General features: G+C 44.9%; 1 protein-coding gene across 1 annotated transcript; it reads right to left on the reverse strand.

Moving 5' to 3' along the window:
- Positions 1-2,412: 2,412 nt before the first annotated feature.
- Positions 2,413-23,173, reverse strand: LOC125341501 (porimin-like). The gene is made up of 3 exons (XM_048333552.1): positions 23,044-23,173; positions 15,627-15,693; positions 2,413-2,966 (listed from the first exon to the last, which is right to left on the reverse strand). Exons 1-3 carry the CDS (start codon positions 23,171-23,173, stop codon positions 2,480-2,482), a joined length of 684 nt encoding a protein of 227 aa, XP_048189509.1. The 3' UTR covers positions 2,413-2,479.
- Positions 23,174-23,413: the final 240 nt, after the last annotated feature.

The raw sequence follows: 23,413 nt of genomic DNA on the forward strand, positions 1-23,413 counted from the left end.
AAAATTTAAAAATGTCAACATCTTTTTTTTTAAATGGAGAGCAAGTTTTATTCTAAAAATAGATCTCAGTAACAATGAAATACCAAAAGCTAGTCACCTTAATAGAAAAGAACAGTAACAACACCTTGATTGAATTTTGTCTTGAAAATACAAAATTATGTCATACTGTAATAAACTGCCAATTCTTTGTCTATTTGAATTATTCCTTTTATATATTATCCCAGATTTTTAGACATAGATGTGGATTGCTTTTATCTTTAAGTAAATACATTCTCAAGTGAACATAATTAGGAAGACAATTTATGCTTAGGGCAAACGTGTTTCAAAGCAATTGTTTTGTATTACTGTTTTCTTCAATTTCTGCAGAGTAAAATAATGCACTGAAAATAACAAATTACATCTATATATACATATATGTATATATATATATATATATTCAAAACTACATTATTTTCAACCCAAAAAGCAAGAGGACGTTTTCAAGGCAAATACTGGCACTCAGTACTGTAAAAGTAGTTTTCTTTCTTCAAAGTGCTACAGCAACAAGTATTCAAAAAACTCCTGAGGCTGGTACTGAAGTCCGTGAGAGGCTATCCTGAAACTGTGCGGGGAATGAAAGCACTGGCTGCCCAACCAGCTAAACTAGTTACAGCAAGTTAGTCACAGACAACTTACTGAGTTTCAAATCAACCCAAACTACACAAGGTTTATACCATTTCCTGCATGATATGTAGATCAAGTATAGCCATGGTGAACAATTTTTATCCTGTCAATCAACTAGTCATAATGCACAGCAGGTAGAAATGATCTTTTCACATCAAAATCTTGCTATCTGGCATTCTCTCCAAACCAAAAGCTGATAGCAGAAGTTACCTTCTGTTTGTTTTTTACTAAATGTAGGTGTATATGCACCAAGACATTTTTGTGCGTTTTTGCTTTCAGAAATTGGTGTGGTTTACTTTGGCCCTCTAGGACACAAACATTATCTTAGTATTTAGTGAGTAACTTTCCCCTTTTATTAAAGCTTGACCCTGAGTTTGAGTGCCGGAATATAAACTGTAAAACTGTGAAAACGCTGCAACAATACATTGGTTAGCACTGGTGTTTCTGTAATACTATGCTTTTTCTCTTAACGTAGTGCATCTGAAAGTACCTCCTATCCCCGATAGCAAAGGAGGAAAAGGAGTTGTCTAGGGGATACCCAGGTAAGCAAAGTTTCTATCTAAAATAAGAATTTACTCCAAAATATATGTATAAAATGTCATTTCCCCATGCCCAAGTAAAACTACAGTGTACTCAAATGCAGGTGTGCAAGCTGGGGAAATCCTCTCGGCTCTGCTTTAGTAAACACAGCTTTCATCTACAGTTCTGACAATCTACAGCTCTAAATATTGTTTAAGAAATCAGCTAGGGCTTTAAAAAAAGTTAGGTGCTTTTACATTCCATTAAAATTTTCTAAAAATTGAAAGCAAAATTCACTAAATATAAAAATAAAATAGAGATGTGAATAGGAAAAGCAATTTCCAGTGATAGTATTTTCACAGTAGCAGGTAATTTGCAAAGAGTATTTTCCTATATATACATCTTACAACCAAATCTTGAAAGCACTATCATATATTTTGCCTAAACAACATTGAGATTTGCCTGAAATACAGAGGGGAAAATAATCTAACAATGAAAGCTCAAAAAAGTCAACAGAAATGCATATTCTTCAAATGTAACTCAAGAGTGTCTAGTAGAGCAAAGCAAGTGCATTGTTTGGGGTTTTATTTGAAGAGTGTATTCTGCTTTTAGATGAGTTACTAGACTGTAAGAACATCATGGTGCTTTCTTGCGTTAGACTGTTGTGTGGCATTAGGAATTAGAATATATCCAGCTCTGGAAAGCTGGGAGTTCCCTGTGTGAACAAGAAAGGCGCACAAGATCCTAAGTGTTGTGATAAGTGCTTGACTTGTGGACCCAGTTGGAATCCTGCCCTTTGAGGTCATCTTTTAATTATTGGTCCCATGTGACCAGGGCCACAAAAAGAAAAAGACAGAGGTCTTATCTTAGCATGTTTGTCCAAAGTGAATCTAATCAGTGTATAAATTATGTTATAGTAATTTTTTTTTTTTTTGCCAGTCCTGGGCCTTGGACTCAGGGCCTGAGCACTGTCCCTGGCTTCTTTTCACTCAAGGCTAGCACTCTGCCACTTGAGTCATAGCGCCACTTCTGGCCATTTTCTGTATATGTGGTGCTGGGGAATCGAACCCAGGGCTTCATGTATACGAGGCAAGCACTCTTGCCACTAGGCTATATCCCCAGCCCCTGTTATAGTAATTTAAAACCAAACCTTTAGTAATGAGGAATCCTCATGCACTTATGTAATGCACTGCACAATGTAAGCATGGGCCTCTTACATTATTCTCAATTTAAAGTAATAACCGAGATTAGTTGATAGAGCTACAGTTTTTCTCCTTTCCTTGGTCCATGGATTTCCTTAAATGATGGCATCATGCTCGTCAATGGTTCTATACCGAATGCCTCTTCTTGAGTAATATATTTTACATCCAATACAAAGAAGAGATAAGACTCCCAGTGTTAACACAATATCACCAACAAAGCTGCCAGTATCAAATTTTGATCCTTTATTTTCTTCAGAACGAACAGTTGTTGCCAGAGGTCCTGGTAGCCTACTGTGGGTGGTGGTCACTGAGGCGGTGGACATCTTGGTTACATTCTGTGCAACACTTATCGCTCTGGGTGTGGACTTCATGGTCATAGAAGTCACGTTTGTTGAGAGCTTTGTGGTTGCCACTTTAGGAGTCGCTGTGGATTTCACGGTGACAAGTGTCACATTGCTTGAGACCAGTGGAACTGAAGTTGTTGCATTCACAGTGACATTAGATCCACTTGTGTGGTTGGAAGGCACATATTGAGTAAAATTCCCCACGAGCCGCCCACGTCCGCTTCCACTGCGCGTGACTCTGGGCCCCGGAAAATGTCAACATCTTAAAACCCTTTGAAAGGCTAAAATTTTATTCTCGGAGAAAGACTCAGATTCTAACTTTATTCTTTTTTTTTTTTTTTTGCCAGTCCTGGGGCTTGAACTCAGGGCCTGAGCACTGTCCCTGGCTTCTTTTTGCTTAAGGCTAGCACTCTACCACTTGAACCACAGTGCCACTTCTGGCCTTTTCTATATATGTGGTGCTGAGGAATCGAACCCAGGGCTTTATGTATACGAGGCAAGCACTCTTGCCACTAGGCCATATTCCCAGCCCCTCTAACTTTATTCTTTACATAGTATAAATCACAAGTTGGTCAAAGAAGAAAAGGCCTAGAAAGAAATAAACTCCAAATATAGACATTCATGATCTATTGAATTTAAAATTTTATTTTATCCTAATAGTTGACTCCATAAAAGGGGATGACTTGATTCGTTGTTAGGACAATTTTTAGGCTTAAGTCAGCAAGAAGTTCAACTACGCCCAATCTGCATAGTGTGACAAATTCCCAACAGATGGAAGGATCATGTTTTACGCTGACAGAAAAGATAATTGTCATTCTGCCTTCCCTTACAAGGGAAGGATGAGATCAATAATAATGGTAATAAAAACCTGTTGATGTCATAATTTGCATTTCTAAATATGGAACTTTGTATTTATCTCTTCTAAAAAAAAAATCTCCTGGCTTTAGCATAGTCCCTCATTTGAGTGTCTACTGTCACAATGTGGCATCTGTGATTTGTTTCTCGGAGGAGAATTATATTACTAAATTACCAGTTAATCTACAAGTTCTTACATTGTGACACAAATTGCTATGTAATGATTCAATTTCCATTAATAATCCAGAAAGTATGTTTTACATAGATAGAAATAGGAGATTACCATGTAACAATTTGTTAATTTCATTAGAGCACTGGCTTCGTTGTTGTTGTTACTGTGAAAATGTTAGAGAATTTAACTACTTCATTTCTGGGGACGTGCTACACAATCTTATTTTAAAATGTTACCATCTTTTTGGTGGAACTGGGGTTTGAGTTAAGCGCCTCAGCGCTTTCTCTGTATTACAAACAGTTCATGGACAGAAGAAAATCGAACCCAGTATCCATCAGTAGCTATCACCTCTTTCTTAGTATTCATGAAAATATGACACATGCATCAACAGAAATGGGAATAATCCAAACTGAAATCTTATAAAAATGTTTATTCATGTTAGCAGAGGTTACAGAAAAGTCATATCTGTTAAGGGGTCACCCATGGCATGACAATATGACTTATTTGGACTAAGGCTATGTGTAGCACAAAGAGACATGCCAGTTGTTATTTTTATAATAAATTATCTGATAGCTTGCTTTAGTTACAATTTGATTGCCATTTTTAGGAGCTTCCATTTTTAGTAGTATATATTGCTTCCGTGTTATATTTCCATCTACGATTATAAGATTATAATTTTGAATCTTGTATAACTTTTATGTCCAGTGGTTAGGATCTGTGAATTTTATAAAGACTGGCTCTGTGTATGTTGAAATCATTATATTGCGCAGTGAATCCTATGCTATCTTTTTTTGTTTGTCTGTACCTGTATCGGGGCATGAACTCAGGGCCTAACACAGGTTTTTCTATTTGCATCTGGTGTACTCTATCACTTGAGTCATGCCTCCGGACTCACTCTTTTTGCTGGTTACTTGGAAGATGGAGTCTTGCAGACTTGTTTCTGGGCTGGTTGTGAACCACGATCCTCAGATCTCAGCTCCTCCACTGGCTAGGATTAGAGGCAGAAGCCACTGATGTCCTAAAGACTTCTGCCATGAGGAAGTTGCACCCTTTCCTTGGAGACACTACATGGCCTAGAAGAAGACAGTTCTTGCTAATGGGTGGAGGTCCATCGACCAAAGGAGTCCTGAGGGGCAGAAATTCCAGGATGGAAAAGATTTTTCCTTTTGGGAGCTTCCAGATCAGTATGGCGTTGGCTGCTTTGTAGCCTAATCTTTATGGTAAACTAAGACTTCCTGTTATTATTCTTTCTAAATTGTGTGGCAATGGCCTAATGCCAAGAATTTCACTTTAAAACAAAAACAGCATTGTAGAACTTACTCTACCACAAAGCAATGAAGCAAATGGAAGGCCAAACTGAGGCTACTCAATGGACCCCCTCACGCTGCTTCAGATACAAGTTACATCCTGCCACTCCCTGATTTCTTTTCTTTTCTTTTTGTTAACACCACATCCTTAAAAGCACACAGGTTGATTCAAAAAGCTTCACTCACCTTGCCAGCTTTAGCCCAAGGTCTTAAGGACAAATATGCTGGCAACTTGTTATTTGCTTTTGACGGGACCTGTCAGTTCCACAGGCAATAGAAACAACATAACCAGAAGATGGTCTTCAGTACAAAAATAAACTGCTCAAAGCCAAGTGTATCGGAGTTTAAATAAAAATACAAAATCTCTAGACTTGTACTCAAAGCTTTTTTGTTTTTGTTTTTTGGAAATAAACTTTGAGACACCTATGAGGCTGTTTGAAGATAAAAGAAAAAGTTGTTTGGCAGCTAGCAGATGAAAGTGTGCGAGGGACCACAGACGTGTTGCAATACACATCTGGAGATTCCATTTGAATCTGAAAGCACCTTGAAGCAATGAGTTCTTTAAAGTACTGGTTGGCTGGGCTTGGGTAAGGTGAGTCACCCCTACAGCCAGGATCTGAGGGAAAACCTTGCCCGCCAGCCGGGTTCTGTAGACTGCAAGGAGTCAGGCTGTCTCATTCTCCATTCTTATTAGAAACCTTAAAAAGCATGCCTACATGAAAGCCAATGCATGGGTCCCTTTAAATGTCTTGTACATGTCATTGGCATATACTTGTATATTTGAAAGTTGTGTGTGTGTGTGTGTGTGTGTGTGTGTGTCCTAGTATCAGGAAGATGTCTAGGTCAGTGATAGAACATCAAGACTGATGATTATTTATTAGATTATGGACTCTCCTGGCATCTCCTTGGGTAAATTATTCTTGTACATGTAGCTATGGTAAAATGCAATAGCAGTGGGTTTTGGTGAAGGAACAGTTATACACTGAGATAGCAGCATTGTGCATTGCTATAGGTCTTGTGGAGACTAGACTGGCAGAATTAAAACGAAAAACACAAAACCCTAAAGATTTTTAGGGCTGGGGATATGGCCTAGTGGCAAGAGTGCTTGCCTTGTATACATGAGGCCCTGGGTTCGATTCCCCAGCACCACATATACAGAAAACGGCCAGAAGTGGCGCTGTGGCTCAAGTGACAGAGTGCTAGCCTTGAGCAAAAAGAAGCCAGGGACAGTGCTCAGGCCCTGAGTTCAAGGCCCAGGACTGGCAAAAACAAACAAACAAACAAAAAACCCTAAAGACTTTTAAAACTGTTCTCTAGTTTCATGTGGTCCCAATTCTTGGGGTCTACCATGCTAGTAACCAGGATCTAAAGAGAAATAGAAGGAAAAGGTGGGTAAAGTTAGTGTTCAGGCTTTTTCTACTCTGAGTGTGTGAATGTGTGTGTGTGTGTGTGTGTTGTTGTTGTTGTTTTAATTAGGTTCTCTATTTAGACTTGGTTAAAGAGAAGACTTACAAGAGGGTAAAAATATAGTTGAAGCTAGTACTCCACAGAGGAATCCCTAGAGAGCGAAATGTAAAGTATAATATGTCATTAAAAATAACCCAGTTTAAAATACTAGAAATAAGACACAACTCCACATGAAAAGATGAAAAAAAAAAGCCACAGCAATAGCATCAAGAAGGAACACCACATAACTATTCCATGAGACAAGCAAGACAAGTATGGGTCCACTTAGGTACAAAGGAATATTAAGTACATTTAAGAGAAAGCAGACTATGAAACACTACATTTTCATGATACAACGACACAAAAATGTCCTTGTGGATATACAGTGACAGGCTTCGGAGGATAATTTAGGGAAACATAAATAGACCTTGCTGTTCTTTAGTGTCTCCCCCCCCATTAAAATCATTAACTGAAATTTTAAAAAAAGATTCTATACATATCTAAGAGAATATGGATTACCTGCATCAAGATTATTCAGATGAATGGTTCCATTAAGATAGCATAATTTAGCCATACCTGTGCTTGGAAATTTCTAGAAAAGCAATAAAGGGTCTGTGAACACATGGGCGCTGCAGGCCTGGCTGTCCATAGGCTCCGGAACATATATTTGTGAACTCAGATATGTAAACCATCAAATCATAGCTCATTCTCCATGTGGCACAGTGGTTGAATTTCAAAGCCAACCCCCCCAAAGAAATGTGCAGATGTACATGCAGCTGGCCGACAGTCTTATTATCCTTATTTCCCTATTTTAGTTTCCTTTTTATTTATTTCTTTATGGTCTGGGTTGGACTGCTGGGCTCCAGCATGACCTTGAACCGTGATTTCAAGGTCTCCTGAGACGCTGACACGGTGACAAATTCATCTGACATCTGAGAGCGATGAACTTCACTGGCAGGGACGGGAGGTAGGGGAATACAAAAGAAATCTCAAGATTAAAAAAAGGTGAAAGTCCTATAAGATAACAGAAAGATGGTGATGGAAGGAGATTTAAGTTAGAACTCCTTTCTTTTTTTTCTTCTTTTAAACTAGAAGAGACGGACAGCTGTGAGAGGCTACGATTTGACAAGTGCTCAGGGTGGAAGACACATCCCCGACTCCATCCTGGAGAGAACTGAACACTGGAAGGAAGCCCCAGGTGAGAGCCGAAGGTGGGGACCATGGGGCTGGACTGGGAAGGGAGAGAGGGGGTTCACTCGGTCACTTACTTTGCGTGTGTCCAACGGCACGTCTCACGTGTGCGCACCTTTGGTTTAGGGACTAAGTGATGGCCCAGCCCTGCAGAATCATTGTGGGGTAAAGGAATTCACGTGGCCGGGATGGAGGGTGTCCTCAATATTCACTGCTGTTGCTTTTGGCAGGAACGGGGGTGGGGGTGGGGGGTTGGTGCTTGGTAGAATGTCTCAGAAATCGCGTCATGCATTTGAGATGTCCCCAGATAATCTGGGACCCAAGGAAGTCTCCCGCGCCAGGGCGGTCCGTTTCTACTTATTAGGGCATGTAAGAGATGGGTGGAGAGCAACAGCACTTGGTTAATTGATGGGTAGAGGGGGTATTCACCAAGGGAGGGGCAGAGAGGGCCACCTGCTAACACCAGGGAATGACAATCAAATGGCCCCAAAGCCTTAGGTGGACATGAGGGTCATTGGGTCATTAGTTAGATCACAGCGTTGTTTTCCTGCCATGTGGAAGGATTTCTTTTCTGCGTAAGATGTGAGAAAAGAGGACTGTGATTGTCCAGCCTTTTTTTGAGGTGGTGCCAGTCCTGAGATTTGAACTCAGGGCCTGGCACTGTCCTTGAGCTTTGTTTGCTCAAGGTTTGTGTTCTATCATTTAAGCCACAGCTCCACTTCTGTGGGTTTTTTTTTTTGTTGTTGTTGCTTTTAATTGGAGATGAGAGTTTCATGGACTTTCCTATCTGGGCTGGCTTTGAACCACAATTCTCAGATTTCAGCCTCCTGAGTCGCTAGGATGCCAGGTGTTAGCCACCGGCACCCGGCCGTGATCATTCACTCTTGACTCTGAAAAGAAAGCAAAGCAACGTAGAGAGTGTATTGTGCCAAGGTGAAGAAATCTTAGAAAATAAGCACTTGAAGTGCAAATGAATTCTTTGGAGTTCTGGGAGTCTGAAGGTTGCCCCAGCTCCGGCCCACATTCTAATCCTGGAGAAGGAAGTTGGCACTCAAGGAGATGAGACCAGTGGTCTGGGCTTGATGAAGTCTGATGGTCGTTGCTCATCTATTTTTGTTGCGACCATCTTTATCTGGAGTCCTCCATGGGGAAAAGTGAAGATCTTTCTTTTTGTGTGTGTGTGGGGGGGCTTGAACTCAGGGCCTGGGCCCTCGCTGTCCCTGAGCTCGTTTGCTCAAGGCTAGTGCTCTATCACTTGGAGCCACAGCTCCACTCCCAGTTTTCTGGTGGTTAATGGGAGATGAGAGTCTCATGGACTTTCTTACCCAGGCTGGCTTCAAACCACCATGCTCAGACCTCAGCCTCCTGAGTAGCTAGGATTACAGGCGTGAGTCACCAGCGCCCAGTGAGATCTTTCTTAATTTGATTTTGACCGATCTCTTCACCCTTGTTTCTCAGCGTTGCCTGACTCCTTTCTCCATACCATAGGTTTCAGACAAACTTAAAAAGTTATTACTCTTCCTCCCTATGTCCACGGAAGCGCTCTGTTCCCAAGTCTTTTCACAGTTTTCATTCCTTACACCTTATACCACCCTCAACCCTTTGCCCCTCTTAGAGGGGTGCTGCCCGCCCTTGGAGCTCCCTAGAGAAGCAGGGTCAGTTTTGTGCTAGTGAGCACTTTCTAGGTGTGCTCTAACTTTTTAAAGTTAAAAATTAAAGCACACAGTTAAATAATCTGAGAGGTTTCATCCTTAATCAACACTCAGTGAACAAATGGATGCCCAGGTAAAGCAGCGCCTAACTGAGGCCTCCTCGACCAGGTAGTATGTAAGGTGAGAGCAACAGACACAGTCACGTGTGCCAGTTAGATGTCTGTTACAGCAACAAAATCCCCGAGACAATCCAACTCCACAGAGGAAAGGTTGACCTTCAATCCCAGTTGCTTCTGCCGGGTGGAAGGCAGTACATCACGGCAGGAGTCCATGGTGAAGGTCTTTATCCACCTCGTGGTGGCCAGGAGAGCGACCAGAAGGCTGGGGGCCCAACCCCTTCTTCAAGGGCGACCCCCAATGACCTAACTTCCTCCCGTGTGAGCCCGCCTCTTAAAGGTTCCACCAGCTTCCTACGGGCCCCAAGGCTGGAGATCACACCTTTAACTCAGGGCTTCCGGGGGAGCGCTTCTTACCCACACTGTAGCACAAATTCTACTGTTCTTCTGCACAAATACCACACTGTCTAATAAGAGTCATGGGATAGAAGATTTTTATGATAGAAGAGAAACATATCTGCTGCAGATTTTGCACTTACAAGGATTTATACACCTTTGCGTATTTTGAAGCTATATGATTCCTTTCCATATGCCTTTTGACCCTCTCTCCAGAACTGTTTGCTCAGCCCTCTCTTGAGTCCTTGGTTTTTCAAGTTCCCCAACATGGGCCCAGTGTGGCTTTCTTTTCATTCCTCATACTCAAAGATCTTCAGATCTGAAAAATTCTTTTAAGTTCCTTCCCTCCTTCCTTCCTTCCTTCCTTCTTCCTTTCCTCCCTCCCTACTTCCCTTCCTTCCTTCCTTCTTCCCTCCCTCCCTCCCTCCTCCCCTCCCTTCCTTCCTCTTTCACTCCCCCCTCTCTCCTCCGTTCCTTCTTTCCTTCCCTTCCTCCTAGCCTCCCCCTTACTCCTCCCCCTCTCCCTTTCCCCTTCCCTCCGCCCACTCCTTCCCCTCCCCTACTCTCCTCCCCCTTCTCCTGGGAGTACTAGGGGTTTGGACTCAGGACTTTACACTAGGTGGGTGCTCACACACTTGAACCACACACTTCCCCAGTTTCAGAAGCACTGGTGGAACCGACTCTTAACTACCAAACATTATTATAATACATTTCTAGTTGTATTGGGCTCATCTTTCTAATAACACGGAGTGGCTCGCTACAGCCATAGTTTGCTAATTAAGTGATACACATCTGTCAAGCTCAAGGAAGGTAGGTAGGTAAATATTTACACATGAACCAGATTTTTCTAAGTGTCTTATGTCCTCAGCAGTGTAGAAGCTGAAAATACTGGCTGATAGGTAGTTGAGTGTAGTGCAAAGAGCTGAAAACTGGCTGATGCTTAGTTCCTAAGAAGGAGCCTCATGCCGGGCCTCTTGGTCAGGTCTCAGCCCCTGAAATGTAGTCCCCTGTCTAGCTCTCCCCCTCTTCCCTTCCCATTCTGAAAACCATAGGGATTTAGACGGTTGCTTCTTTCCCTCCGTTGCTTTCCTCTGTGGCTGCCAAATCCACTTGCTATCCTCCCATCTCTCTTTCACTTGTCACCAAAACTAAGCACTCTGGCTTTACTCTGGATGCTTTCTTGTCTTGAGAATCAGCCCGTCCGGCTAGCTTGTACTCAACTCCCTGGCTCCTTTCACGTTGGAAGAGGAATGAGCAGCAGGTGCATGCATGCTGGGGAACCGAATGCAAGCACTCTTGAAAGCTTGTGACTGTGGCATGTTTCCTGGAGATGGCCCCAGAGTCCTGCCAGGGACTCTCTCACACCTGTCCTTAGAGTCTCTTTGGGTTGCTCGAGTCCTTGGAAACTCTGGTTGTTCCCCTAGCCCGTGTCTTTCTTTGGTTTTCTAGACTTGCTATGAACCTTCTCTCGTCTAAAGCATTGTTTCTAATGGTCCAGTGTAGGAAGCTTCTGGAGTCTCAGGTTCCTGAGCCTTATCCCAGTCACTGAGATCCACACTTGTGAAGTCTGGGAAGGTGTGGGTTCTAGCCGGCCCTATCTCTATTTTACTAAACCAAATGTGAGGGGGAAAATAATCCCAGAAATCTGGAATTGTTTACTGTTTGGATTAAGGACAAGCCTTCTAAGTATAGGCTTTTCTTTCAACTAGATCTTTGGGTGCTGATTTATATTTTATCTTAGTGTTGGGTATATTTGGCTTCCTGTTTCCTCAGTTTATCTGCCTTTTCAAGTAGACATGAAATCTACGGAGATCTTCCCCTTTCAAAAGGGAAATGTAAAGGAAAGTGAGAGGGGGAACTGTGTTTTGTAGCGTTTGGAACTACGACTCAGCCCGGGCAAGTTAATACGTGTTCTATACATGTATTCTAATCCATGTACTATAGAATGAAAGTACACGAATCTTACCGTGCCAGAAAGAAAAACAAGAGCAGAATATAAAAAGACGACTTCATGAATGAAAGCTTATTCAATCCATGAATTCCCAGCCATGGGAAGCACCAACTGGGAAAATGCGAATTATCAAGAGAGTGATGAGAAATTCGCTTCAAGGATAACAGGAGGGTGGATGCAAGAAGGACAAAGAAATCAACAAATAAGTCGTGGTCCCTGGGGCCCCCCCGGTCACATTTTCACAAGTCAGCGCTTTCCCAGTTCCTGCTCCTTCCCTTCCATCCTTGAGAGAGAAAAATCCGGCCTTGGTTGCTCGCAAGAGCAGCTGGGCTCCTGTGGATAAGGGGGTCAGGGTGAAGCAAACATCGTTGAGATTGGGCTAGCATTTCCTGCAGACAGGAGTGGTTTCTTCTCCCTGTATTTGCTAACGCGCCGCCTCTTCATGCGGCTTGCGACGCATTCCCATGAGAAAGGTCTAGGGTGTCATTCTGGGTCATTCTGCAGTTCCTGCCGGGACGCTTTCCTTCTGATCGTAGCCCTATGGAGAATCACCGGGGATGACTGGGCGCGGCGGGGACCATGTACGTGCTTCAGGACAGGGCGGAAACCACCCGGCGTGCTTTCGTCTCACGAGCTACGTTTCCTATGGAAATGGTGTCCCTTTGGAATCATGCTGGTCGCCTGACTGTCCTTTGTGGGAGGAGATTTTTTTTTTTTCCCAGTGAAGATTGAGTTAGGAGCGTTGTCTCTGATTTCAACCCCGCTGAAACACCGTGTCTGCTCTGGGCGCCTTGGAGTGCCACCCACGGTATTTTCTGCATCTGGGGTGTCCCCATTGCCATGGGGTCAGCTGCCCGAGGCTGAGTCGTCTGGGGTCCTGGGAACACATCTCCCTTGTTGTGCTTCTCTTTATTAACCCCTTGCACAATTTCCTCCCCAAATCTGCTCTCATGAACCGTTTTCCCTCCTGGCCTTCCTGACCTCTTTTGTCCCTCCCCACCCCAACCCCCATTCTTGTCTTTCACCCAGACTGCTGCTCTCCCTGGGATTTCTTTGGTTTTGCTTGCCCTTCTCCTTGTCCTGTGGGAAAGCTCACGGCTCGTCTGCCTTAAACATTTGTAAACTTAGTTTATGCATTTGGAATCCCTTCAGATAATTTGGGCTTGACCTCGCCACAAGTTGTTTTGAACAGGACTTGGTAGAGTGCTGAGCATATAAAGATATTCTACATGGGGGGGGGGGTAAGGGGGCAGTGAACTATGCTCATGATGAAGAGTAAAGGAGTTGAAAAGTACTCCATACTTCCTGTGGCCCACACCTGTAATTTTATTTTATTTTTTTTGCTGGTCCTGAGGCTTGAATTCTGGGCCTGGATGCTGTTCCTGAGGTTCTTTTGCTTATGGTTAGCACTCTACCGCTTTAGCAACTGCACCACTTCCAGCCTTTTCTGGGTAGTTTATTGGAGATAGTAATCTCACAGACTCTCCTGCCCTGGTTGGCTTCAAACCACGATCCTCAGATCTCAGCCTCCTGTGTAGCTAGGATTACAGGAGGCGTGAACCAACGGTACCACCTGTAATTTTAACTCCTAGGAGGCTGAGAGCTAAGGATTGTGGTGTGAGGTCAGCCTGGGCAGACAAATCCGAGAGACTCTTACCTCCATTTAACCAGCAAAACCAGCGGCAAAGCATGGCTCAAAGTGACAGTCTTGAGTGAAAAAAAATCAACCACGTGGTCAAGGGCCTGGGTTCACCGCCCTGCCCCCCAGTTGAGGGAAAGCTTCAGTCAACTTCCACAACGAATGTGGTTTTCATCATGAGTCACATCTTCTATATGACTCTCACCCTGCCTCTCCCTTCGATCCAGAGATGGATAAAACTGAAGAAAAGCAAAAGCAAAGGAGATTCAAGGGAAACGGCTTGCCGTGTTTTCCATGGAAATAGCCTATGGCCTCTAGCTTGGGATTTAGCCCTGACTTCCTGGACAACCTTTCCCCTTGAATTGCAGTTTTATCTGGAGACGTTTAGTACTCACTGTGGTTCGTGGTCATTTGGGCCCAGATCTCGGCTTTCTTTAAAATTGCCGATGCTTTCTCCGCTGGAATACGTCCTGAATGTGCTGACTGATCACCATTTATCTTGGCAGTGGTGGGAAGCTCTTTGTTATGGACTCTTTTATTTATTTGCTTTGTTTTATTCTTCTTAGAAGTTCACGCGGGCAGAACTGCTGTTGGCTGAGGGTTTTAGGGGTGAGGTGTGGAGGAGAAGGGGGGACTTTGGGAAAGTCTTGCTAGCTAGCTCTGGACATACAAGAGTGCAGAGATTGGAAAGGGGAAGAAAGTTCTCTGTTTTATAAAGATGTCTTGGACAGACTTTGAATAGGGAATAAGAAAAAATACCCAAATGTAATTTCATAGCCAACTTCCCATGTCTTCATGTCTGCAGGGTAACCGGAGACCTTTCCCTTGCCATTCGGCTGGCTGATGGTCCAAGAGCAACAGGAGGAGGGCTGGGAAAATTCCTTTTGATGGTTGGAACACACATGGTTTCTTCTATCTTTTAAAATGACCGTATACTTGGACAATAAGGCATATCTACTATGGTATTTTATTTTGATGATCCTTCTGGGTTTATGAGTGATCTCAGCACCATTGACCGGCTTCTAGTTCCTGGGTCACCAGAAGGACCTCATAGACCATCCTGTGTCACACAGACGGTCCCCATTTCGTGAACGTTCAAGTTCATGACTTCACCAGTGCAACCCGCACTAGCATCTGTACTTCAGACGGTGCGTTTTGATCTTTTCCTGAGTGAGGGACACAGGGTGCAGGACTTTCTCTAGATGGGAGGCAGTAAGTTGCCCTAGGCGGTAAGGCTGCTCTACAGCGTGCCGTGTGGTCAGGGTGGGGGAGTTCGTAGATTCGGTGACACAGGTGCATTTTCAACTTGCTTATTTTACTGGACAGATTGTAGGCCCCCGTGGTGTAGGTCGAGTGAGTATACTCCCCACCGTTTCACCGCCCCGTGAGGTATAACAAGATGGCACTGCAGAGAGAGGCATGAGAACCTTGGCCACTGGATGAGGGTGAGTGTTCGAGTGTATCTGTGGCCCTGTCATCTCTGGCTGCCCGAGCATCCTGCTACCTTCTTCTACAACCAGGGCTTTGCTGTACCCTTCTTCTCCTAACAAGGCTCTCAGGCTTTCATGAATACCCAGGCTCCATTGCGTTGGATACCCTGGTTTTCAAAGGACCCAAGGTGTGCTGAGCAGACACCCGCATGGTGACAGCTAAAATGACAGCGAGGCCTCATCAATCTGGGATGCGTGAGGCAGGGCCGAGGGCTGAGGGGCCCTGGGGGTGGGGGCTGCCCCTATCCACAGCCCGCTGGGAGGCCCTCACTGTAGGCCCTGTCTTCAGCAGGGGTGGTGTTGGAGGTCACTGGCCGGAATCTTAAAGATGTCATCTGACTCGGTGGTGGGTGGCAGTGCCTGCCATCCCGCAGGCCTGGCCCTGGCAGAGGACATTCCTGGCAGGGGGCCAAGTAGCCCATAGTGTCTGCCCACTGGTGGCTGGATGGGGGCAGGGAGGGGCCTCAGCGCTATTCCTCTTTATCCCCCTCCCTCCCTCCCTCCCTCCCTCCCTCCCTCCCTCCCTCCCTCCCTCCCTCCCTCCCTCCTCCCTCCCTCCCTCCCTCCCTCCCTCCTTCCCTTTTGTATCCCACTATCCAATATCCTTGGCTCAAAGAACTCTGGGTAAAAGCACTGGTTTTTGTTGTTTTTTTTTTGGTTGGAGTGGTTGTTTCATAACTCACTTGCAGTTCTTCGGTTTGTCTCTTCCATCTGTCTGTGCAAGCATGGTTATCCTTTGAAGCCAGGTAGCTGTGAGAGATGGCATCAGAGTATGTAACAGGGCCAGGGACCAGGGGATGACATTGACAGTCACAGTGTAGAGATTTCATGTTCTCAGAAAGCAAAAACAAACAAACAAACAAATGGCTGGAAATATTAGGAGACTGTTACATAGAAGTTCCAGAACTTTTTTTTTTTTTTTTTAAGATCAAGGACGCCTGGGAAGTTCAAGGTACTTCATTGCGTTGATGGCCCCCGCCTCTTTGTTTAACATTCCTCTATCCTTTAGAATCCTCCTCGGCACTGTGGTGCAGCTCCTAGCCTGTTTATTGAGCTGTTTTTCAACAAGGAATGATGTCTATTGAATAGTGCCCTAAAAAAATAGAGCTTTGCTTTTGTTGAAATGGAGGGAAAGATGAGCTGGCTAATTCATTCCACATCCAAGGCTTTGTAACAGAAGTTGAATGAAAATGATGGAGTTTGCAGACCTGGTCTGCAGATATGAAATGCTGCTGGAAACTGTCAAGTGTCAAATGGCTTTAATTTACTATGTGGATTTCAGCCCACAATATGTCTGGTTCTCATTTGCTTTCATAAACGAGAAAGAAGCATAGAGGGCAAACATCTTCCGAGCTGACTGTAGTTGAAAAGAAGCAGTGCTGGAAAGTCTGAGGTTGCTCGTTGTTGCATTGTACAATGAAGGATTGTTCTGGAGGGAGGTGGAAATGGGGGTGGGGGGGCGGGTATTACACGGATTCCCCCACTCATAAGAATTTTGATGGCTTCCTCTATGAGCAGGTGTGACTTCAGACTCTGTCAGAACGGTAGTGTGATCAACCTAGCTGGCCTGCCACCTTCAGGATGCGGTCTCTAGATTATCTCCACGTGGTCTCAACACCGCCATGTTTGATACTGCCTTCACCAAAGGAGGTCAAGTGTTGCTCCTTCTCTTGTACCTAACTCTGGTGGTCCACTGTGTGGTGATCACAGAGTGGGTGATCTATCCCCCAGGTAGAGGGGTAGAAAATCCTGGGCACCTCTTTTCTTTGTTCCCAGATCTTCACATTTACAGCCCTGCTCTGCTGAGGACTGGAACCCCAGGCTTCCGGCAAAGAGCTCGAGTTGGGCATCCTGTGTGTTTTACAGCAGTCATTAGTCCTTGACTGTCTTGTAAGGAAGTAGAAGAAAGTAATTTCTGATTCCAGCCCCTCGAGTGACCACACCACAGCCCCCACCCCCACTTTTAAAGGTCGTATGGAACCCATCTGGGCCCCTTTGAAGTCAGTTTCCTTTTAATGAATTAAACTTTCTCAGATTGTGCCTTCATTCCCCCCCCACCCCCAGTTTTTGCCATGTAATGTTTAGTTAATTCTGGCACAGTATACCTGTGTTTATAAAGCTGACAGTTTAGTCTGCAGAAGGAAGCTGGAGTCAGAAACGTGTGCCAAGTTAAGTTTACTGGTAGGCTCCAGGATTTCTCTTTCCTTCTTCTTGATAGTACTTTAGATTAAACAGCTCCGTGTGTGGATAAATATCTTTGGCTTTGACTATTAGGTTATTTAAAGAGACAGCAAGTGTAATGGTTAAACTTCGAGAGAGAGCACGAGCCACGTTTAAATCATGGGTTTATAGTTTACTGTGTGATTGTACCCAAGTTACTTTACCCCTCTGGGCCCCAACAGCGCTCCCTTGTAAGGGGGGTGACTTTGGTGGCCCATCTCTAAGACAGGCAGCGACCAATACAGGCTGGCATGCCGGGTGCGCGGTCTCCTCCCATGCCGCGTGGGGCTGACTGGTCACAGCCAGCGAGACGCCTGGAAATGATGGCGGCCGAGCTCTAGGGCCTCTGAGGAGTGCTAATAGCTGCGCGATAAGCCATCAGGCGGCCGTGCCGCTCCGAGTCCCAGCGCTGTGTCCTCAGGTGTCCGCATCCCTGGGGGAGATGCTGACCCCAAGCTCCAGAGAGGCTGGGAAGGTGTCCCCGCATTCGTGAGGCTGTGGGTTCAAGTTCCAGCACCGCACACGAGGACAGCAATAACAGCAGCAAAGAGGACCAGCACTGTGCAGCACCTTCAAGGGTGCCACGTGTGTTTAGTAGCGAATCAGCTACTAAACGTGCTGTGACGAAGTCACAGCAGGCTCCTGAGTGAGTGGGAAATGGGATCACAGAGCGGGCCCTTCTTGTGTCTTGTTCATTTCTGCCTCGCTGCACTGACCAGCAGCGGGATAGCATGAGTGAGGTAGTATTAGCGGAACGTTCACGGATCGTTACTGGAGTAGTCTTAGTGGAGTGGTATCGGTGGGATAATATTAGTGGACCGGCATTAATTGCAGTAGCATTAGTGCAGCAGCTTTAGTGGAGCAGTCCTGATTGGAGTAGTATTAGTGGATGAATACTAGTGGGACGGCACGAGTGGGGCAGTATTAGTCTGGTCACACTCTTTGAGGTGCACCTGTGTCTCTTGCTCTGCTTTGGTCTTCTCTACTGCTGTCTGCCATAAGTCTACCAAGGCTCTGATTTGGAAGTGTGTGCCAGCCTGGATTTGGAACAGAGTTACTCGTAGGATTCATTGAGAGGGAGGAGGTGAGGGTAAACCAGTCTCCTTTGCCCTCTCTTGGCTGGCTGATACTAAGACACCAACTTTTCTGCTTTGTTGATCATCTGTTTATCTATCATCTATCTGTCTTTCTGTCTCTCTTGTATTTTGCACTACTAGGAGTTGAGCCGGAAGCATGCTCAAGCCAGTCCTCTGTGTTTGTTGCTTTAGTTATTTTTTTCACATAGGATAATTGTGTCTTTTGTCTTGTAGCTTGGAAGATGATCTTCCTACCTCCACCTCCTACGTAGCGGGGATTACAAATGCTTAGTTAGCATCATGACCAGCTTGTTTGTTGAGATGGTGTCTCTCCTCTCCTCCCTTCTTGGTCTCATTTCTCTCCATCCCTGGCTTCATGAGCCCAATGTTGAGAATAAACTCTGTGCGTACAGTCCCTGCTCTATCTCCAACTCTGCTGTTTAGGCTGAGAATAGACTTTCTAGTGCAAGTTGTCAGGTGGTTGTTGCTTGCTGTGTGTATACAAAATCGCTAACGGGATGCTTGCTTTGCCACTTGAGTGGGTTTCCAGTGCGTTGCGGATAATGCCTCTAGCATTTCACCTGGTGACCAGCTACCCCCATCCATCGCTTCTTTGCCTTGGCCTTGGGAAGTTTTGCTGAATTTCTTTTGTATGACGCGTCTCTGTTGCCTCTCCATCCAGAGCCTGCTGTTTTTCTCACATTGCTTGGCAAATTGTCACTCGCTTCTTGGGTGTGAGCCTAAATACCAAACCCCAGGAGGGGTCCTTGGACGTCCTCTTCAATATCCCCACATCAACTTGAACTTTTCTCTTCGCAACACCAGTTGCTCTAGTGTGTTCCCAGTGCCCGTCACTCCTTCCCGAGTGGTCAGTCAGGCTGGAGGCCAGGGATTCAGCTACTGCTTTTCTCTTTATTGCTTCGTGTTTGGCTTCAAGACCATCTCAATAAATGTTTCTTGAGTGGAAGAATTTACCTTGGCAATGTTCTCCCTGGTTGATGATGTTCCCTTGTTTTTTAAGAGAACGTCTGTATCTATCCCTTTAGAACAGGATCAATGTTCAGAAAGACCTCAGCTGGGGAAGCAAACTATCAGCTCAGTATTATAATAACAAGTGTGTTAGTAAAAGGATTTATTTCTCAGCACTGTACAAAGGCGATGATGCACACTAACCTTCAAGTTTCCCTGGTGCTTTAGATTACAATTAAGCTTATAACATGTGACTGGCAGACAAGTTTTAGAGATTGTCTCAACTCAACAGTCGAGCCTTGCTTGACTAAGTAAAACCTGTACTTCAAAACAATACTTGAATAAACTGGGCATTTAGCTTCCAAGATAACTCAGAGGAATCCTAGCTACTCAGGAGACTGAGATCTGAGCATTGTGGTTTGAAGCCAGCACAGGCAGGAAAGGCCATTAAAAAAAACACAACCCAGGGCTGGGGATATGGCCCAGTGGCAAGAGTGCTAGCCTCGTATACATGAAGCCCTGGGTTCGATTCCCCACCAGTACATGTTCAGAAAACGGCCAGAAGTGGCGCTGTGGCTCAGGTGGCAGAGTGCTAGCCTTGAGCAAAAGGAAGCCAGGGACAGTGCTCAGGCCCTGAGTCCAAGGCCCAGGACTGGCAAAAAAACAAAAACAAAAACAAAAAAACAACAAAAAAAACCAAACCCAAAACAAACTCCAGAAGTGTTCTGAGAGAGTGAAGGCCAAGTCTAGACAATCTCTTCAGAATGCTTCCTGTGTTCTAATCTTGAGTTTCACTCATTACCCATCTGCTAAGAGGTAATCCAAACCGATTAAAAAACAAAGTGCTTTTCTCTCTTTCCTCTTCTTTTTGGCTTTGAGAACTCTATTTAAATTACTGTTTCCTGTCTCTCTCAAGAACCAATTAACCAGCAAAAATGAAGAGCTGGAAGTGGATACATGACTCAAGTGGTAGAGTGCCAACCTTGAGTGAAAAAGCTGAGGGACTGCACCCTAGCCCTGAGTTCAAGCTTCGATACTGACACAAAAAGAAGAAAGAAAAGAGTCGCGCAGATTTGTTTGTTGTACAGGCTAGCTTTGAACTGTGAGCCTCAGATCTCAGCTTCCTGGCTAGCTGGGATTACAGGTATGGGAACCTGGCTCTGTAAGGTTTTCTGGTTTTGTTTTGATGTTGGTTTTACTTTCATTTGAGACCGAATGGTTGTGATGAAAGGAGCATGCAATAACATCTAAATAAAATAAAGTAACATGGAGTGGGCCTAGTTGTGTCTTTCCATACAGGTCCACTCTAAGGGAAACCGAAAGGCAAGTTCTGCATTGGGTACCACTCCAGGTACTGCAGGGAGACTCTGAGGCCTTAGGAGAATTATGCTGTTCACAACCCCTCTCCAAAGCCAAACCAAACCCTCCACTGTGTTTTGGCATGAGCAGCCTTTGTGTCCAGCCTCCATAAATCACTCTTTCCTTTATTGTATCATTTGACACTGTGATACTTTAAAGTGGGTGTTATTTATCTAGGGAGTGGTGGTGAATGGACCAGCAAGGATTATGGCTGTTTAACAACTGTCTGCGAAGCTTCCAGAGATCTTGGGAGGGACAGGAAATATTAATTTAAAAATAGTTCTCAAAGCCAAAAAGAAGAGGAAAGAAAAAAAGCACTTTATTTTTTAATCTGTTTGGATTACCTCTTAGCAGATGGGTAATGAATGAAATCCAGGATTAGTACACAGGAAGAACTCTGAAGAGATTGTCTAGACATCGCCTCTCAGAACGCCTCCCAAAGTGTTTAGAGGATATTCTCTGCCATGATCTTACATAGTTCAAAGGGAGGGAATGAAAAACTCTCAAATAATCAGTACACTGTCTAAAAAATCCCCTCAACACCGAAGTGACTTTCTTTCTTCCCTCCCTTCCTCCCTCTCTCTCTCTTCCTTCCTTCCTTCCTTCCTTCCTTCTTTCCTTCCTCCTTCCTTCCTCCCTTCCTCCCTCCCTTCTTCCCTCCCCCCTCCCTCCCTCCCTCCTTCCTTTCTGTTTTGGAAGTGAGGCCTTACTATCTAGCCCTGGCTGGCCTCAAAGTGACAATCCCTTTCCCTGAGTCTTTCACTCCTCCTACCTCAGCCTCTCCAGTGCTTCCATTACAGGCATGTAGGACCACACTCCGCTTTCAAAGTCATTTTCTTTGAAATATTTTTAACCTTCTATGATTGTTATTTGTACTTTCTTAGGAAAAGAGAAAAAAGCAAAACTGGGAGTATGGGCTTGAGCCAGGATATCAGACAACAAATCTTAATGCAGGGTGAGTTCTTGAGTTGGAGGTAGACAGACTACAACTCAGAGTGATCAGTGATTGAAAAGGCTGAACTTGCGCCCACCTTCCTTCTCACTGTAGCGCTGACTCCCCAAAGCCCAACTAAATCTAAAGTCGTCTTTAGTCTGGAACAGTTTTCATTTTGCATTGTTGTTTTGTGCAGCATGCAAAGTATAGGAGCCAAAGAACATGAGAACAGTTTTCCATAGGTCTACTCTGCCAAAACTAACACTCATTGGCAACTGAATCACGACAGCAATTTAAAGTCTTCAGCACGGGGGCCTGGGCCCCTTCTGACATGAATCATTCGAACATCGTGGTTGCAGACAGAGAACACGTGCGTTAGGGAATGGGATGGGAACTCAAGGAAAAAAATAGTTCAGAAAATGCCAGTATCCATACACAGCTAAGAAAGAGATCTTGCAGGAAGCAGCTATCTATTCAGCCATTCATCCATCCATTCATCCTTTCACCCATCTATCAATTCATCCTCCACACACCCACCATCTATCCATCTGCCTGTCTGTCTGGTGACTCTATAAGACACTCACTATATGTCCATGGACATTCTCTGGGTATTGGGCCATGTTTAGTGATAATACAATGGGTTGTATGAATATGTGTACCTACGTTTAACATTTTCTCAACAATATTTCAGTATAGCTTAAAGCAAAGTCTTTTGAACCCTTCATGGTAGCCCTTGAAAAAAAAATCAGAGCCACAAAACTCACTCGGAGATGCTTCTTGGTTGATGGACGTCTCCTCTCTGTTCTCTCTTTCCCGGGCATCAGTCCCCGGCCCTGTGACCTCCCAGCGGCTACTTTTGGAATGAACCCAGAAGCGAACAAGTGAGACTAGTCAGTAGAAACCACTGCAGAATGTGACACGGCGGAAGAGCCAGCCCTGCCACGGGAGTAATTGGCTTTGGTCAAAAAGGAAGGAGAGGCAGGCTGGAGGCCCTGAGAGCCCCGTGGTCTCACGTGATTGCAGCGTACGAGCAGCGCAGTACGGGAACTGAGGGACTGTGGAGACTTTATTGCTGCTGGGGGCTGAGGTTCACCTCTAGAATCCTGACGACCTGGGAGGCTGAGACCTGAAGATCCTGATTTGAAGCCAGCCCAGGCAGAAAAAAGTCTGTGAGACTCTTATCTCTATTTTGCCAACCAAAAACTAGAAGTGGAGCTATGGCTCAGGTGGCAGAGCAAAAAACCCAAAACCAAAACTAAGCCCCAGGACTAGTGTGCATGCGTGTACATGCACCATATAAAGACCGAATTGCTGAACTGGCCCATCTGATTGTCGGGAGTGTGTGTGTGTGTGTGTGTGTGTGTGTGTGTAAAAAGATACAGAGAAATTCTTCTTGAGTCCCATATGGGAAGGTGTAACCTTTGACATTCCACTGTGTGATTTTTTTTGGGGGGGGGGGGGAGAGATCTGATATGGAAGCAATACCATCTTCTCTTGTTATTTTGACTTCTCTGTGTTTTCCTTATCTTGCTTTCTCATTACTGGGCCTGTTGTTATCACAGAAGAGAAAGTTTCCATCCCAGATGTTGCTGCCGCTGCCACGTTGGGTGGCAGTCTCCTGTTCCTGATGGATGGCCCAGATAGCCCCGAGTGGGGGTCCTTTGGTCTCCATCGGCCGCAAGGCCACACACATAAACAGGAACACATGTGGAGACTGCTAATTGATGGGGACAGCTCGATACCGCCTTCGCAAGGGTTACGGAGCCCTGCTCTTTCTCCATGTGGTGTGCATGGGAGAAATGGGGGGAAGGTCAAGAGAAAATAAGCTCAAGCCAAAGAGGGCCTTGAAAAATAAACAGCCACATCTGGAAAAGGACTTCCTCCCATGCGCATAGGAAGGGCTCTTCTAGGC

This window comes from Perognathus longimembris, chromosome 24 (genome assembly GCF_023159225.1).
Source record: "Perognathus longimembris pacificus isolate PPM17 chromosome 24, ASM2315922v1, whole genome shotgun sequence".
NCBI classification, from domain to species: Eukaryota; Metazoa; Chordata; class Mammalia; order Rodentia; family Heteromyidae; genus Perognathus; species Perognathus longimembris.

Excerpts from the sequence above, each read along its gene's own strand:
- LOC125341501 (XM_048333552.1), bottom strand. The coding sequence starts at position 23,173 with ATGGAGACCAAAGGACCCCCACTCGGGGCTATCTGGGCCATCCATCAG. Across the intron at positions 15,694-23,043 it reads CTGTGATAACAACAGGCCCA|CTACCTGGCTTCAAAGGATA; the intron begins GTAATGAGAAAG and ends CATCTCTCACAG. Across the intron at positions 2,967-15,626 it reads GACAAACCGAAGAACTGCAA|AGTCACGCGCAGTGGAAGCG; the intron begins GTGAGTTATGAA and ends TCCGGGGCCCAG.